General features: G+C 40.7%; 2 protein-coding genes across 8 annotated transcripts in view; both read left to right on the forward strand.

Annotated features, from left to right (window-relative positions):
• The window catches only part of TRIM2 (tripartite motif containing 2), a 60,831-nt gene extending 55,138 nt beyond the window's left edge, over nt 1–5,693 (forward strand). For all 7 annotated transcript variants that reach the window (XM_083367969.1, XM_083367966.1, XM_083367968.1 and 4 more), the window contains 2 exons: nt 921–1,061; nt 1,550–5,693. In XM_083367969.1, coding sequence (XP_083224095.1) covers nt 921–1,061; nt 1,550–1,702 — 294 coding nt within the window. In that variant the 3' untranslated portion in view covers nt 1,703–5,693. The remainder of the gene's footprint in view (nt 1–920; nt 1,062–1,549) is intronic.
• Nucleotides 5,694–12,799: 7,106 nt separating this feature from the next.
• MND1 (meiotic nuclear divisions 1) overlaps nt 12,800–18,540 on the forward strand; it is a 61,718-nt gene continuing 55,977 nt past the window's right edge. Inside the window, exon 1 of the mRNA XM_083367980.1 lies at nt 12,800–13,406. Coding sequence (XP_083224106.1) covers nt 13,404–13,406 — 3 coding nt within the window. The 5' untranslated portion in view covers nt 12,800–13,403. The remainder of the gene's footprint in view (nt 13,407–18,540) is intronic.

Genomic DNA, 18,540 nt, shown 5'->3' on the forward strand with positions numbered 1-18,540 from the left:
ACCAAGTATAAGTCAAAAGGGGTTCAATACTTATTTCACTCATTAAAATGCAAATCAGTTTTTTTTAAAAAAATTGCATTGTTGTTGTTATTCTGTTAAAATAAACCTACCATTAAAATTATAGACTGATCATTTCTTTGTCAGTGGGCAAATGTACAAAATCAGCAGATCAAATACTTTTTTCCCTTTCTGCTTCTTTGCACAATCTGCAGTTTGAATCATTTTATAATCTTTAATTCTGGCATTGATTTCATAAGATTGAAATTGAGTTGCAGTAAACCTCTGTCTCCATTCCTGTGGGGCAGGTATAAATCATATGTGAAAAGTTCAATTAACTACTTTATTTCTCATGCCTAATTCACAGGAATCTTCCCAGACTTGCAGTTTGCACCTGGGCCAGATTAGATAAGGTTCAATGGCATTTAAGGGAGTAGGAGGTTGGACTTTTCCCTCTTGTGCCTACATAATGATTCCAGGCTAATTCCCCACTTGACTCCTTCCCCCTGGCTCAGCCATCTCTCTCTGACACAATATCACTACAGAGATGTAAAGTATAGTGAATATTCATCAGTATTCTGGTTTTTTAAGGGCAAACTGTTTGTGTCCAGTTAATAATTAATTATTGTTCCATTGTTTAAAAACAACTTATCAAATCTTTCCCAAGGAGGTGGGATAAACAAATGTTGCTTGATGATACTGAAAGTATCATCATAGGTTAAAATGTAAAGCTCCAAGTAAAGCTGCCTTTGCAATTGACTGATGATAATTTTATCAATACAATGGCCAATGTTTTTATTATTATTAATGTAATTATTACCATCATATTTTTGAAAACTCATTCATACAAAGTTACTATAATTTTCCCCTCTATAGATAATTTGGATAAAGTTTTTTAAGTCTTGTGTTTAAATGTCGTGCAGGTATTTAACCAGGAAGGTGAATTCTTGCTGAAGTTTGGATCTAATGGAGAAGGAAATGGACAGTTCAATGCTCCAACAGGAGTTGCTGTAGATTCTAATGGGAATATTATTGTAGCAGATTGGGGAAATAGTCGGATACAGGTAAACAATATTTTCCTCTCAAGTCAGTTTAATACGATAGGCTTGTGATGAGTGAAAATTCTTTCCAAGTGTCTAGGGTGAAACTGTAAGGTGTATCATCTTTGTTATCAAGAAAGCCACTGAAGTCTATAAAATAATTGTGGCATTTCTGCTGAAATATCCCCCCCCAATCTCAGATATGTGGCTCTGTGTGGTTTATGAAGAATTAAAAACAATTTGTAAACACCAAAACCATACAACAAAAGAAAAATATAATAAAATTCAGGTAGTCACATCCATCAGTAACAATTGATACAGCCACTGCACAGGCTCTACTACACTCCCAGGCCCCCACACCTATTGGCAAAACCACATTTTCAAGGCCCTGTGAAAAGCTAGCAGAATTGAGGCCTATATGATTTCTAAGGAGATAATATATGCACGTTAGCTACAGCATATAAAATAATATTGTTCTTCGACTGACTACATTCTTTTAATTTAATTCACAGGTTTTTGATGGAAGTGGATCCTTTTTATCTTATATAAATACATCTGCTGATCCACTTTATGGCCCTCAAGGTTTGGCTCTTACTTCGGATGGTCATGTTGTAGTTGCAGACTCTGGGAATCATTGCTTCAAAGTCTACAGATATTTACAGTAATGGTTGGAATTGGATCTTGTTTAAAAAAGTTACTAGCTGCTGCTAGAGGCCAGTGTAGATAATATTCTGCTTCCTAATATTTCTTCTGTTTCTTAAATATTTAAAACTTAAAACTGCTGGATCTCCAATATGTTCATTCTTTTATTTTATTCCAGACCTACCTTGTTTACATAGAGCTTGCATAGAATTTATATGCTCTGCTTATCAGAAGGATTAATAAATGAGACCCTACTTCTCCCTACACCCCTCTAAATAAAAACTTCACAAAGTAATTGCATGTACACATGAAAGAGGGAATGGACTCAAAGAGGGAATGGAATTCAAAAGAATTTATTTCAGGGTGAATGGGAGAAGTTGTTTAAATTTTCACACTTGAAAATTCTTACTAGTAATAATATTCGTTCTAGCAGGATGTCTGGGAATCTTCTAGATCACATTGTTATTGTAGGCATTTTACTTATATAACATTATTCAGATTTACTTAGTAACTTTAAGTAGTTTATTTTAGTTAAAAAAAGATGTGAGTAATCCTTTCTGTGTTAATTGGCAGACCTAACAACTTAATTTTTAGCATTATAAGAACACACATTTCCTGTGGTGCGTGGATTGATGTACATATCTAGCAACTTTTCTACTATTCAATATGTTGTTGAGATTTTCTTGAAACCTGAAATTTTACTTTGGAAATGTAGGATAATGTAACTGCTGATATTTCATAGAATCAAGTTCCAATTAACATCAGGCTGATTCATTAAAAAATTGTTATCAGTTTAGCTAATTTGACAACTGATATTTATACTTCATATATGTCTCTACAGCGGTTGTGAAAAAAGTCAATTTTATTCAGTTGCTTGTTTTTGCACAGAAAAACAAGTCTTACGTTGATCCTATTAGAAGTCTTGTATAACCAAAGGAAGTTTGGGTAGGTGACAGATTTTGAGGTGGAAGTTGAGGGTTACCAAAGCAGGGTATGTCTTTTTTTTTAATTTCAAAAATTTTATTGTCTCTTGTAACTATATATAAATGGAGGATATTGAAGATACTTAAATAGTGTGACATTGAGTTTCCAAAAAAAGCTCATAATTTTCTTCATTACAAATGTGGATACTGTGAACATTTTAAAAAAAACCAATTTTAACTAGGCAATTTTGATGTACATGTTTTCCTGGTGCCCTTTCCTGAAGTCGTGAAGTTTTACTTTTACTGAAAGTTTATTCTCTTATGCCTGCTTCTTGGTACAGGTCTTGTGATTTCCATTAATTGGGTTCAACATCAGAGTACAAACTATGTCTCATTTTTATTTCCAACCGTGACATAATTTTGAATAATATTGTACAAAGTTTAGACCAAGTAAGAATAAAACTGCAGTCAACAGCAAATGATGTTTGGCACTAGCTTTGTGCAACCATGCACCTCTTCGAGTGTTGTCAACATCTGAAATAATATTGTATTTTCTATTTCAAACATGGTGTTCTCTAAATATTTTTCAGCTACACTATTGGAATCTTACCTAAAATACTGAAATAACAGACCTAATTGGAAGAAAATAAAATCAGTTATGTAGTTAGTACTGCTGCTAGTTCATTGCCTATCTTTTGGAATATACTACTATTAAATTTAAAAGAAAGAAAATGATTTAGTCACTCTTATCTAAACTAATGATAAATATTGTTTTAATACTTAGCTAATAATTTCAAATGATGTTATAAAACAATTGCCTTAAAAAGAATATGCCAAGAATCTAATTTAAGAGTTCTTGGATAGACCAAAAAAAATGTCTGCAAAGGCGATACACATTAGACATTATTTGTCTTAAACACTGAATCAATTTGAAAGCTGTTTGAATTGTAAGGGGGAACTGGATTTCCTATTTATGATTTTTCAATATTTATTAAACCTATGAACAATAAACATTGTAATTGTTACTGAGTTTCTGGTATAAAAAGACATTTACAATTTTTTCCAAATGTTATTGTTACAAACTTGATTCAAGGCACATTGTCATACCAATCTGGCTTAAAATTTTAGATGCTAATACTTTTGTAAAGATTTGTAAAGTCATGTGATCAATACAAATATTTGCTTGAGTTTTTAAAACGGATACGAAGCCAAATCCTATAGTAACCTAACTGGAGATATTTCTAGTAAAAAATCTGGGATATTTATATTCATTTTAATGAAACTTACTGTAGTTCCCAGGATAGAATAGAGGCTAAATTGTCCTAAACTGATACACATATAGTATTTGATGCATGCAGGTATGTCCATGCATTCCTTAAAACACTTTCCTGAAATAGTTCCTCAGTTCTAATAAAACTTAACTTAGTAATGCTTTTATTCAAATGTGAATTGCTTCTTTCCTTTGCAACTAAGCTATCATTTTTAAGGCAATGTGGCCTTTCCTTTGATATTTTTTATTATGCATGTTACTGTAAATTGACTGATGCTGCTAGAGATCTGTTGAATACTTCTCTTGATCTTAGCTAAAAGGCCAAGAAGTGAAGAGGCCTGTTGAATTCTAGATCCTTACTAGAAGTTGAAAGATAGAATCATTAGACCGCTGAAATAAGGTTAGACGAGTCTACTCTAACACCAAGTGTTTGAAAAATGCCTAGTCAAAATTGGATTGTTTCTTGTTCATCAATTTTCCAAAGCTCACTAGTAAAGCATTTATGTCCTGTAGGCAGTAACTGATTAGAGATTACTGTAAAACTTGCAATATTGCAGAATTGCATGTACAAGAAACTAATTTGGATCCAGATAAACATTTTTCAGAATATAGGCATTTATTCTTCTAAATTAATATTCAAGAGTAGTATGTGTAGATTCAGCCCAAATCTGTGACTCTGCCAAACCTAGTTACTTTTTAAGGTATATCTGCGCTGCAAATGTGAACTGAGTTAACAGACTCTGGGAGGGTGAATTGTTTTAGTTTATATTTGCAGACCAGACATCCCTCTTGTATCAAGCGGTGCTTATAGCTGCAGTAATGAGCAATGCATATGGGTTTATTCCATGTAAACGCTTGATATAAGTTTTTTTAAAAAAATGTTAATTCATTTTTGGATAAACTTGCAAAGTGTATATTGAAAGGTTTTTAACTGTAAAAAGCTGTTAAAATTAGTTAAGTTTTTACACTGATTTAAAGTTTCAGCAATGTAGTGAGAAAATGTTCTCCATTATTGTTGACCTTTGTAAACATTACAGGGCTTTCAACTTTACAGCTACTTTTTCTTTGATATAACTGAAGATTTAGCATTGCCATATGAAAAAAGTGCCCATTAAGTTTTGCCTGTTGTGTGAAGAAATGATAGCAAAGAAGAAAACGATGCTATCCATTGAAAATGCTGTTAAATTGTGAGCAGTGATTAAAAATGTGTTCTGAAGAATGTATGAAAGGTACTCTTTTTTCCGATAGTGTAGAATGATTCCTAATTGTGGATAGCTTCTAATGAATGTACAGCATTGCAATGGATGTGTGCACAGCCTTAACCTTAAAAGTTTGCTTTCTTTCCCTTTGTGACATGGGAATGATACATGATAAGTACCATATACTCTTATATCCCAGTGCTTGCAGTTGAACTGTTTCACACATTGTGTTCTTCAGGTTCTTAGAATAAATTATAATTTGTTGCTTTGTACATTCCAGCTTTGTATATCAGTTTCATCCCTATTTCATTTTTAGGTACATAAAGTTATTAAGCCTCATGTTCTCTGGAAATAATACTGAAATTGTAGAACTTCTTTTATTTGTTATGCTCCCTTATAGATGTATAATCTCTGTCTAGTTAAGGCTGAGGATGAAAGCTGTTCATTGAAGAATGTCTGTATGTAGATTTAGCTTCATGTGTGCCATGGTATTTTTTATGGTTTATCCTACAAAGAGAGCTTAAGAAACCCTTTTACCTTATTTTGGAACACTAAGAAAAACAAAATCAAATGTGTATCCTTTATCATGCACAACCCTCCCTCAAATAAAACTGAATGAAAATTGTTTTGTGTTATTTTTCAGAACTGAGAATGGTTGGGTTGCTACATTGTCCTTGTGTATCTTTATTGCTCATTTTCATTTTTAACAGGGAAGATGTCAAGAAGTCTTGGCTGTTTCCTTAGGCATTTGGGCCAGAATTTTATGAAAGACCACTAGGTTTAGAACCATTTAGATTGAGCAAAAACAATAGGAGAAAAGTGGTCCTGCAGATAGCCTGGCCCTATGCCAGGCTGTTTGGCCCTCTGTAATTAATACAGAGTACTCTCTAATGCAAAGTATTATGGATAAAACATGCTATCTTATAATTTTCTTTTTAATGTAGTAAATAGAATGAGTAGAACCAAAATCAGTCCTTATTTGTTATTCAAGGAATCTTTTTTTTAGAATTTTGAAAATAATTAAGTGTGCAACATCTGATCTCTGCAATGTAAACATCCCCCTACAGATATTGAAGCAGGTTGGATTGGAGAGAAAATATTCAAACTATTGCTGACATCAGCCCTACAAGGTAGACTAAGAAATAGAAACTTGAGACCTCTCAAAACTATGAGACCTTGGGCTGGAAGGTGAAGGACATGAGACATTTGTTAACTCTTCCAGTGAAGAGCCACACACAAGAACAGGAAAGAATCCTTTAAATCAGTGGCTAATTACTGAAGGATTTGGCTTCCTTGACTAGGGACAGTATGATTTAATGAAGGATTCCTGGCAAGATACAGGCTACATTTCACAAAGACTGGAAAATAGTCCACATGTGTCTCACCAGAAAGGCATTTAATTAGAGAAAATAGGAAAACAAATAAATTGTCAAGAAGTGAAACCAATAAATAGGAAAATGTAGTATGAAAATAGATAGGGAATTTAGACATTGGCAGGAAACTGCAAAAATAACTATTAGGGATAGCACTTCAGTTCTCAATATATTAGAATGTAAAAATGCAGGTATGGAAAATGGGGAGAATTTGAAATCACATAGGATTAAGTACAAATTCTTCAAGGAAAAGACTTAATAGAAAAGGAAGGGGTGCGGTAACTAAAAAAATATATAAATCAAGGAATCAGATTATAAAAATCCCATCGACAATATCTGCAAAAATTAAAGGAGAAAGAGTCTAACTGTATTGTTAGAATTTATTATAAGACAGCCTGGAGAATCAAAAGGATATTAGTAAGAACTCTTGTCAGATTGCCAAACTTTCATAGAGACATGCAATAGCAAGGAGATTTCAAGTGCTCCACCACCTTCTGGAAAGATTTGCTGGATTCAGAAGAAAAAAAAAATTCTAACGGGGACAAATTGGTTGAAAAAAATGAAGATATTATTGGAATCTTGTGGAGAAAAGGTAATCGTGTTATCTTTGAGTTCATGCCAAGGGCCATACAAAGTAATCAGATTTGAATACTGGGATATTTTGATGCAATCTGTGGAAATGTAGGGTAGATTCAGTGCCTTGAAGTCAAGAGGCAGAGCACAGAATCCCAATTCCTACTTAGGAGAAAAGAAAAGATATTTAAAGATATAAAATATATACATAATTTATATAAAATCGTAAAAAAATGGGCTGTATGTAGGAAATGAAAGTAGGAGTATGTACCGTATTTTCTGGCGTATAAGATGACTTTTTAACCCATGAAAATCACCTCAAAAGTTGAGGGGTTGTCTTATACGCCCAGTCGTCTTATACGCCGGAAAATCAGTGGGTGGCGTCTGGCGGGAGCCGGCAGGGCAGTCCTGCGCACACGCGCACTCCCCGGCTGCTCCTTAGCAGCTGGGGAGTGCGCGCGTGTGCAGGACTGCCCTTCCGGCTCCTGCCCGACGCTCTTCCCTCTTGAGGCAGCATCGCTCCCCAGCTCCTAAGGAGTCCTCGGGGATGCTGCCTCAAGAGGGAAGAGCGTCAGACGGGAGCTGGCAGGGAAGTCCTGCACACGCGCACGCAGGACTTCCCTGCCGGCTCCCGTCCGACGCTCTTCCCTCTTGAGGCAGCAGCTGCCTCAAGAGGGAAGAGCGTCGGACGGGAGCCGGCAGGGAAGTCCTGCTCCCGTCCGACGCTGCGCTTCCGCTGGGCGGTGCTGGCCAAGACGAGCCAGCAGGCAGCTGCCGTGAGGGCAGCGCTGAGGGGCAGCGGCAGGACGGCCCAGCGCCTGCAGGATGGCCAGCAGCCCCATGCGCAGCAGCAGCCGCTGGCTCAGCAACAGGTCTGAGCGCAGGAGCCGCACCGCCAGGCTGCCCAGGAAAAGCAGCCACACCGAGAGGCTGCACGCCCAGTCCAGCTCCATGAGGGGCAGGGCGGGAAGCCAGCCGGAAAGAGGGACCGGGAGCCCGGGCCGAGCGCGCCTCGACCGATGGTGAGAGGGAAGCGGCACATGAAAAAGAGGCTGCGGGCGGAGCTGCCCCGCCCTGCGCCGAATGGGAGAAGTTCAAGGCCTAGGGGGGGAGTAGGAGGGGCGCCGGCCGTGGCGGGGTGGCGGCTGCCCTCTGGCGCTGCCTGCTGCCCGGGAAACGCTGCGCCTCGGGGGCCGGCAGAAGCACGGGAGCAGCGGGAGGGCCGGTGGGGCCAGTCGGGCCTTCGCCTCCTCTGCGACGGACAGGGAGGGCAGGGCATGTAAGTATTTTCCAGCGTATAAGACAAAAAACCTTGAAAAACTTCTTAAAAGTAGGGGGTCGTCTTATACGCCGAGTCATCTTATACGCCGGAAAATACGGTAACCAAACAAAAATTTAGTATGGTGTTAGAAAAACAAATATAGGTCAAAACATGCAAGTAATGCCTCTAAACACTAATAAAGTAAAATGAAACCCTGGCTAGCCATTATTATGCCTCTGGGAAAAGGAGAGCTGCAGTTTAAGACAGGCAAGAAAGAAGCATTTAGCTCAGGGGTGTCAAACTGCCGGCCCACAGGCTGGTTTCATCATACCAAAGCCGCGCCCACAACGTTTACCTTGATTCATAATTAGCTAAATGACTACTAGAAAATATTGCTAATGATTCCATTAAGGTTGGAAAGTACTATATACAGGTAGACCTTGACTTACAACAGTTCATTTAGTGGCCATTCAAAGTTACAACGGCACTAAAAAATTTGATGTATGATCATTTTTCACACTTGGAACCATTGCAGCATTCCCATGGTTACATGATCAAAATTCAGAGGCTTATCAATTGGTACAGATTTATGACAATTGCAGTGTCCTGGGGTCATGTGAACAGTTTTTTAACCTTCTGACAAGCAAAATCAATGGGGAAGCCAGATTCACTTAACAACTGTATTACTAACTCAATGATTCACTTCTTACAAGGTCATAAAATGGGGAAACACTCACTTAACAAATGTTTCACTTAGCAACATAAATGTTGGGCTCAATTGTGGTCATAACCCAAGGACTATCTGTATTGGAGTGCCAAAGGACTGTTCTGACTTCTGTGTTATTGAACATTTTGTATGTTATTCAATATTTTGTTAATGATGTTAAAGAGGAGATAATTATTAAATTGAAGGAGGCAGAAAAATGAGGAACGGTTAATACTTTATAAGGAAAAGAATATTTAAATAGATTTAGACAGACTTGAATGTGAGCGGAAATGTATTGGGTGAAATGTAAACTATCGGAATTAAAAAAATGAAAAGCACAAGATAACAGATCTGACTTGATGGCTGCATATGTGAAAAAGATGTGTGTGCTTTAATGCATCATAAGCTGAAGAGGAGCCAATCGTGTGGTGGCTACTGAAAAAAAATCAAATGCAACTTTGGGATATATAAAGGAGCATAAAGTGCAGGCCACAGGAAATAATTGTCCCACTTTGCCCTGATCAGTTCTGGGAATTTCAATCTAAAAAGAACATTGTCAAACAAGAAAAGGTGCTGGACCCTGAAATCAGTAAATATTAGCAGACTTAACCAAAGCAATATTTTGAATGCACAATAGAATTAGGTAGAAGCCATTATAACAGCAAAGTTACACAAAACAAAGTACTGGCAAGGAAGGGAATAAGAATTAAGCAACATACAATAATAAGAAACAAGTTCTGTTTGTCCTAAGAGAAAACCAGTATAACTATGTACAATCAATGGCAAGGCCTTTTCCTAAATCAAACACTCTTTGTTCCTAATAAGGTATGCAGAAAAAGATGATGCAACCTGTATAAACTAGTTGCTTTATAAACTTTTGTCTTCTCTAAGAACATCCTGTAGCTACAGAAGAATTATATAATACATGTATGAAGGAGGTTTATGCATATATAAACAAAATGAAGGAAGCTTCACCTAGAGTTGTGGCTCTCAAACAAGATGCTGGGATCGATGGATGGCCACTGAATTAACAAGAGACACCACTGCTGTTTTCAGCAGATTTTCGCCTTAGTGTTTTGCTCAGAGATTCCAGTATCTAAGGGGCATGGTTGGCTTGTCAGGGAGAAAACCAAGCTCAGCAGAGGTCTAGCACTGAGTAAGTTTAGCCTAGGAAGGTAAAAAGATGTGTTAATGGTTTTCAAGTATAAAATAGAGACTGGACCTGTTCTCTCTTACTCTGAAAGACAGAACCAATGAGTTTACAGATAAGTAGACTTAGGTTAGCCACTTGGAGGAATTTGCTGATGGTAGGAATTGTTAAACAAACTGTTCAATAAAGTATGCTTCCTTTAATTGAATGTATTCAAATAGTCTAGTAAATCCTGTTTATTATTATTATTGTGTGTGTGTGTTTATTTTATTAGAGCTCTATAATACACTAATGATAATAAGTTGGGAGGGACCTTGGAGGTCATCTAGTCCAGGGCTTTTCAACCTTTTCACCCACTGTACCACTTTTAGGATAAGGCAACATCTGGGTACCACCAGTTGCCTAGGAAGGTGTCAAAAACTTGAGGACCAAAAAAAGGAAAAAAGTGATGAAGTAGAGGTAGTCCTCGACTTACAACAGTTCGCTTAATGATTGTTCAAAGTTACAATGGTACTGAAAAAAAGTGCCCCCCAAGCCACAGCCAAGCAAGACACCTGCCTGCCCGCCTGGCGGCGCTGTTCCTCCTGTCCGAGGTTTTCACTGTTGTGAGCATTTCTGTTGAGGATTGGTAGTGGGGGTGGGGCGTGTGACGGGGGGGGGTGTTTAGTTTTTATTCCCTGTCTTCTGGGTGTTGCAGCAGGTTTTGGTCACTTCACATGAGCCTGGGACACTGTGACCATCATAAATATGAATCAGCTGTCAAACATTTGAATGTAAATCACAAGATCCTGGAAATGCTGCAACATTCCAGCTGGTCGGCGCTTCTTCTGGGCTCAGAAGTGCCAGGATCAGTGCTGAGCTCCAACTGGAGCCTGGCGCTTATCCTGGCGCTTCCACTGAGCCCTGATAGCCCCGAAGAAGCACTGATCCTGGCACTTTTGCTGAGCCCTGACAGCCTGTAGCTCCAGCCATCTCTCACTCAGGCTTGTGCGGTGCTGCCACTGGTTCAGCTCATTCCCCTCCCCCACCACTTTTCTAGGATGGTTGCGTATCACCTGCCAGGTGCCAATGTACCACAGGTGCTACCCGTACCACTGTTTGAAAAGCCCTGATCTAGTCCAGCCCCCTGCTCAGGCAGGAAACCCTATACCATTTCAGACAAATGTCTATCCAGTCTCTTCTTAAAAACTTCCAATGTTGGAGCATTCACAGCTTCTGGAGGCAGGTTGTTCCAGTGATTAATTGTTCTAACTGTCAGAAAATCTGTCCTTAGTTCTAGGTTGCTTCTCTCTGGTTAGTTTCCATACGTTGCTTCTTGTCCTGCCTTCAGGTGCTTTGGAGAATAGCTTGACTCCCTCTTCTTTGTGGCAGCCTCTGAAATATTGGAATGCTGCTATTGTGCAACCCCTCGTCCTTCAGACTAGACATACCCAATTCCAGCAACCGTTCCTTATATGTTTTAGCCTCCAGTCCCCTGATCTTCTCTGTAAAACAGCATGGTGGCCTATTGGTGAAGATGCTTGCCTCCCATTCAGAAGGTTGAGAATTCAATCCTAGGTAACAGCAGATGTTTCTCTCCTAGGACGCAAAGAAAGAAAAATCTGCTGCAAACTCCATAGGCATCAGAATGGGCATCTGGCCAGTAAATGCTCAGCTTCATCTTGTCGCCCCAACTCTACCCCAAATAAGGACTACAAGGTCACAAAAAAGGAGTTTCTACAATACACTGTAGGTTTAAGTTACCTCTATATCAAAAACTGAGCAAGAATCAGTTAAGTGATCTGTAATGTACGCTGCTGTCCTGATTTGCCAGTCTATCAACTAGGAAGAAGTTACATCCTTCATCTTAAACAATTTTCCAGGGCTTTTTTTGTCATAGAACGCCCAGAATGGAGTTCTGGCACCTTTTTTTTGTAGAGTAGGCAAGGTGGGTTGTATGATGTGAGTGAGTTCCAGCACTTTTTTTTTTTTTACAAAAAAAGCACTGCAATTTTCTAATAATATTTCTAGATTGTAATGCAACAATAAGCACATGTAGGGTTATTTAACCCACCACAGTAATAGAAGAATATAAAAAATGTGTCAATAAGTGAGTGGATGGAGGTGAACCTGTAAATATTATATTGTATACTTGGTTTTTCAAAACACTTTTTACAAAGTTTTCTTCTCTTGGAGCTTTTACTAAAATTGTTCATTAATTTTTCTTCAAAAAATGTAGAGTTCATGGAACTGCTTAATTACCTACCTCACCCCAAAGAATAGAAGTAAATGAACAATTATAAGAAATAGAGACCATCAAGGATTAGTTTGGACTCAGCTTTTAAGCTTGTTCATAAATGAACCTGAACTGAGGATAAGAATGAATTGGCCAATTTTAAGGATGACACCAAGTATTCACGGTGGTGAAACCAAGATTGTGAAACGCCTCAGAAGAATCTCTAAATTATAGTGTTTTTACAAAGCAAAACAGCGATGGTGCTAAGTGAAGAATTAGCATTTTTCAAAGCAGGTGTTATTTCAAATAATTGTTAGAAATGGGTAACAAAGCATGCTATCTAATTGCCAACACCAGAGATAGGGAAATCCACATGGTTAGAGTGATCACTCTTAATAAGTGTAACTATCATTCTGAAATTTTCCCTTCCATAGTTTAGATAACTTTTTATCTTGTTTAATATTCGGACTTTCTTCAGTTCTATATTTTTAACAAACTGATTAGGAACGCCTGAAAGTAAAAGTAGTACGAAAGAGAAACATAATTTCTGATTTTAGTTTTAATATTCCTGTCCGTATTTCGGGGGAAAATATTTTGATTTGTAGGAACAGAAATTACGTAAATACGTAAACCATGCACTAATATTCCAAAAACAGTATCCTCCGTACGCTACTCCAGGTAAGAAATTAAATACATAAAGATAATAATACTGTTACGTATTAGAACACTTGGGCAGAGCATTGAGAAGTATTACAATGATATGCCTTAATGGGGAAAAGGAGAAAACAGCCGCATTCTTACGGAGCATGAGAGAGAGCACCCGTGTACGCGTGCACATTTTCTGCCCTGTTTTCTTTTTTCTAGCTCCATGGAACACCGCAAAAAAAAAGAAAAAGTGAGAGAAAGGGCGGGGCCGCCTATATCCGCTGCGGAGTCGCAAATGCAGCTGAGCGCCATCAGGTGGCCCTTTCTCGTCAAAGGGGCGGGACGGCTTCCCGCTGCTTTTCCCGCGCAAATCCCGTTCCCGCCGTTTGGAGGAGGACCTGGATAGGAGATGGTAAGCTGGCCCGCGTCCGCCGGGCTTGCGAGTTTCTAAGTCATTCTTTTCCCGGGCACTTCCCGATCCGAAAGCGGGCTATAAGGCTACGATCGAGTGGAATATGTATTTCCCCCTGAACTCCTGGTCTCCTGTAGATACGTTGAACTACAGCTCCCATCATGCCCAACACCCGTTGAGGTGCCTGGGGAAAGGGGGAAGTGGAGTGGAAGAAGCTGATGTAATTAACCTCTTTTCCTCGAGGTTAGTCGGGCTTGTAAGAAATTAGGTTTCAATTATCAGCGTAACCCCGTTATCTTCAGCCAGCAAGTCGCTGACGGAGGGTTAGCTGTGGCCAGCCTGCTTGGGGGTGTCACAGACCACCCCCTCGCCTAGAAGTATATGTCTTTGAACTCCATAAGGCTTTCCCTCAAGGAATTGGGCACTGACAGAAAGCTTCATCTCTTAAAAATGTGGGGCGAGAACGATGGCCCTTTTATGAGTTGTGGACTTCAACGTGTTGGCTCAGGAATTCTGGGAGTTGAAGTCCATAAGTCATAAAGGGACCATCGTTTCTTACCTCTGTCTTAAGTAATTACCGTCACCCCGTATAACTAAATCGACCAGATCAAAACAAAGCTCTACATTTTACACCTTCCGTCTTGCATTTGATCTTTGTAACAACCCTGTGAGGTGAGTTTGAGACAGAATCGTTACAGAATCACTGAGTGAGATTGACCAGTCTCCCCTTTCAGTTATGTGTGTTTCCAGCCCTCCCTTGCTCACACAGAACCAGAAGCCAAGCATATTTTAGGGAGAGGATGGTGAATGAGGTACCATATTTCTCCACCTTCAGACCGGTATATGTTTAGTAATTTAATCATAATCATAATAGTAAAGTTTGAAGGAACCTTGGAGGTCATCTAGTCCAACCCCCTGCTCAGGCAGGAAACCCTATACCATTTCAGACAAATGGCTGTCCAGTCTCTTAAAAACTTCCAGTGTTGGAGCATTCACAGCTTCTGGAAGCAGGTTGTTCCACTGGTTAATTATACTATTAAATACAGATAGTCCTCAACTTATGACCACAATTGAGCCTTGGTGGAGCAGTGGGCTAATGCCTCCTTAAATAATACCAGCTGCCTGCAATTAGTGCAGGTTCGCATCCCACCAGGCTCAAGGTTGACTCAGCCTTCCATCCTTCCGAGGTAGGTAAAATGAGGACCCAGATTGTTGGGGGCAATAAGCTGACTTCGTAATAATGCTGCTGGGGGGGGGGGGGGCGAAAGCCCTAATAAGCAGGCATATACATAGAATGAAGGCTATTGCTAAGCACATTGATTTGTGCTTAGATTGTAAGCTGCCCTGAGTCTTCGGAGAAGGGCGGAATATAAATGGGATTAAAAAATATATATGTTGTGAAGTGAGACATTTGTTAAGTGAGCTTTGTCTCATTTTACAACCTTTCTTGTCACAATTTTTAAGTGAATCTTAGTTGTTAAGTTAGTAACAGGGTTGTTAAGTGAATCTGGCTTCCCCATAGACTTTTTTTAGACGTTTTATTGATTTTTTTAATATTTACATATACAAGTATTTGTGAAACAATATGGTGGTTGGGTAGTTAAAATAAGAAATCACCAGTTGTAAATAGTTCAGGTTACATCAACAGAGATGCCCTCTCTACTTCCCTTAGTTATTACAGTCAAAATAAACAAGTTAGTACATTTTTAATTGTAACCTAGTCAATCAACAAAACTTAAAATATGTTTTCAGAAATACATATCAATATCCTGTTTTTAAATTTTATCTAATTGCAATAGGATATTCTAGAGTGGCCTATAGTATATAAGAAAAAGCTTAATTTTTGGATTTCATTAAAGAATAATTCTTTTGTCTACAAAACATATTGTTCATTACAAAGCATTCTTAAGTTTTTTACCATTAAAGTCTAATTTTCATCTTAAGAAATCAGTTATTAGAAATATGTTTTTTGCCTTAACCATTCAACAATTATTAAAATACTATCTTTTATATATAAAATTTAGGTTCTATACTATGGTTCAAAAGTAATTATCAATTATCAGTCATCAATTATTAAAGTACTATCTTTTGATATGTCATTCCAAGTTCTAAAATATAGTTTAGAGTTATATTCTAAAAGCTTACATTTGTTTTCCTTTACCAATCTAAAAGCTAAATGTAAAATCAGTTATTTTTTAGGGATTACCCTTAATCCATAAAAGAGATAGTTTTATAGTATATCTTTAGGAATCCCAAAAGAGAAACAAGTTCAGGTTTTTTTTTAAATCTAACTCTTGCCTTCCTTTTATGCCAATCATGCCTCCCTCTTGGCATTGTTAAAATCTCAAATGTATCTTCCTTTCTTCCTATACCCTTTATTTGAATCCAGGGAGCGTATCCAAATGTCAGTTTTGCAAGGAAGATGTTCCCTTTAACCATGGTATTTTTGCTTTGATAATTCAGTTTTTGATGGTTGAAATAATATCGTTGTCATTAAATCAGTCAAATCTTTTTGTTCTTCCAATTCTGTCTGGGTTAGGTAGAAAGTAGTAGCTGGTATTAAAGGGACGCGGTGGCTCAGTGGGTTAGGGCGCTGAGCTTGTCAATCAGAAGGTTGGCAGTTTGGCGGGTCAAATCCCGAGTGCCGCGTAACAGAGTGAGCGCCTGTTACTCGTCCCAGCTTCTGCCAACCTAGCAGTTCGAAAGCACATAAAATGCAAGTACAAAAATAGGGACCACTACGGTGGGAAGGTAACAGCGTTCCGTGCGCCTTTGGCGTCTAGTCATGCTGACCACATGACCACGGAGACGTCCTCGGACAAACGCTGGCTCTTCGACTTTGAAACGGAGATGAGCACCGGCCCCTAGAGTCGAAAACGACTAGCACGCATGTGCGGGGGAACCTTTACCTTTAGTAGCTGGTATTATGATTGTCATTGATTAATTGAATTCTCAATATATTGTATTTGAAGGCCTTTGGTGTCTTCACTCTTGGTATTGTTTTCTTCAGGAGCTGCTGCTTTTTGGGTTGTAGGTTTTGTAGTTGCCATTAAAGTTTGGACTTTAAGGTCTTCTGTAGGTTGCTTTTGTTGTTCTTTGAAATTCCTATTTTAGTGTTAGTTTACACTTCTATTTGATTTGGGGTTATTTTTTCCTCATTTAAAGTCAAAATTTGATTTGGTGGCTTTAGGTTGTCAGATTTTTCTTGCAGTTTGGCTTTAATTTGCTCTGTCATTGCCAAAATCTTGTCCAGTATCAGTTTATAATCAAGTGGTGGGATGTATTCATCCATTTTGTTGTTGTTTGCAGTTAAATCTTCCATGGAGGCTGTTTTAATAATAGTCAAAGATTTTCCACCTCCTGAAGAGTTGTATTCAGTGCCAGGTGTTCCCACCCTTATCTTAGTGTCAAGGACAGCTGTATTATTCAGTGAGCTCTCACAACAACAAAAGGAAATTTACTTGCTGTACCAGGTTTCGCCACAAGATGTCATCAGTAACATATAACATGCAATATAGGAATTTTCTTTTCTTTTTCCAAATTAATATAGAACTTTTGTAGGATTAGTCCAATTTTTTTCCTTAATTCACAGCTTAGAGAAAAGATAGGGTAGTGGATTTTCAGCAACAAATAGAAGCTTTTTAGTACCATATTTTCTGGCGTATAAGACGACCTGGCGTATAAGACGACCCCCGACTTTTAAGAAGATTTTCAAGGTTTTTCGTCTTATATGCCAGAAAATACTTACATGCCAGTTGCCAAGTGTCCGACACAAGCCCGATTCAGCCCCGTCTGATGCAGATGGTGCAAAGCCTCCCTTTTGAAGCCCAAAGGGGCTTTTCCTTCCACCCACCCATTTGAGAGCACATTTGCAGACGGAGCAGCCACGCGTCTGGAGCCAAGCCCCGCCCAGGAGGCGGTCAGCCAGGTGGGCTCGGAAGACGCTCTGGAGAGGCGGGCTTGGGGCGGCCATGCCGAGGCCGGCTGGCGAGGGCCGGTGCTTGGTCTGCGGGCGAGAGGGGCACCAGAAGTCCCCGGAAGTTCCTGGAACTTAGAATGGCCTGGCGGCGGGCAGGTGCTCCCTCCCCAGGGGGGATGCAGGGGAGGCGTCCTGTGGGGGGACGGTGCAACCACCCCACCAGCGCCTGGGGTCCAGCTCCACCCCACGGAAGGCGGCTCTTGGGCCCCTATGGGGAAGAGGGGCTGCTGGGGAGGCTCTTGCCTTCGAGCTCTGGCCGGGAGGACGCCTCTCAGCCCAGGAGGCTCTTCTCAGGGGAGGGCGCGGGGGACGCGCAAAAGGGGCTGTTTCACCTGAGGGCTCTTAGGCCTTGTGGGGGGCGGCGAGGGGGCAACTTTTGCCAATTGCACCTGCGTATACAAGACCCACAAAGGCGAGAGCGGAGGGCCCTGCCCTCCCTGTCCGTCGCAGAGGAGGCGAAGGCCCGACTGGCCCCGCCGGCCCTCTCGCTGCTCCTGCACTTCTGCCGGCCCCCGAGGCGCAGCGTTTCCCGAGCGGCAGGCAGCGCCGGAGGGCAACCGCCACCCCGCCATGGCCGGCGCCCCTCCTGCTTCCCCCCCAGGCCTTGAACTTCTCCCATTGGGCGCAGGGCGGGGCAGCTCCGCCTGCCACCTCTTTTTTACAACTCATGTGCCGCTTCCCTCTCACTGTCAGCCGAGGCGCGCTCGGCCCGGGCTCCCGGTCCCTCTTCCCGGCCGGCTTCCCGCCCTGCCCCTCATGGAGCTGGACTGGGCGTGCAGCCTCTCGGTGTGGCTGCTTTTCCTGGGCAGCCTGGCGGTGCGGCTCCTGCGCTCGGACCTGTTGCTGAGCTGCCGGCTGCTGCTGCGCGTGGGGCTGCAGGCGCTGGGCCAGGCCGTCCTGCCGCTGCCCCTCAGCGCCGCGCTCACGGCGGCTGCCTGCTGGCTCGTCTCAGCCAGCACCGCCTGGTGGAAGCGCATCCCCTGGGGGGGGAGAGCAGTGATGGTGACAGGTGAGTACGGCAGGCGCGAGGCCCTCCCCTCGGGCCAAGAGCCGACGGGCAGCGCCGCCTTTGCATGGGGAGAGCCGCCCGACGCTCCCGCTCAGCCATGTCCCGGAGCCGCGCCGGAGATAGCTCAGTTGCGCGGGGCGGCCCGG

The sequence above is a fragment of the Vipera ursinii genome (genome assembly GCF_947247035.1).
Source record: "Vipera ursinii genome assembly, chromosome: 7".
Classification (NCBI taxonomy): Eukaryota; Metazoa; Chordata; class Lepidosauria; order Squamata; family Viperidae; genus Vipera; species Vipera ursinii.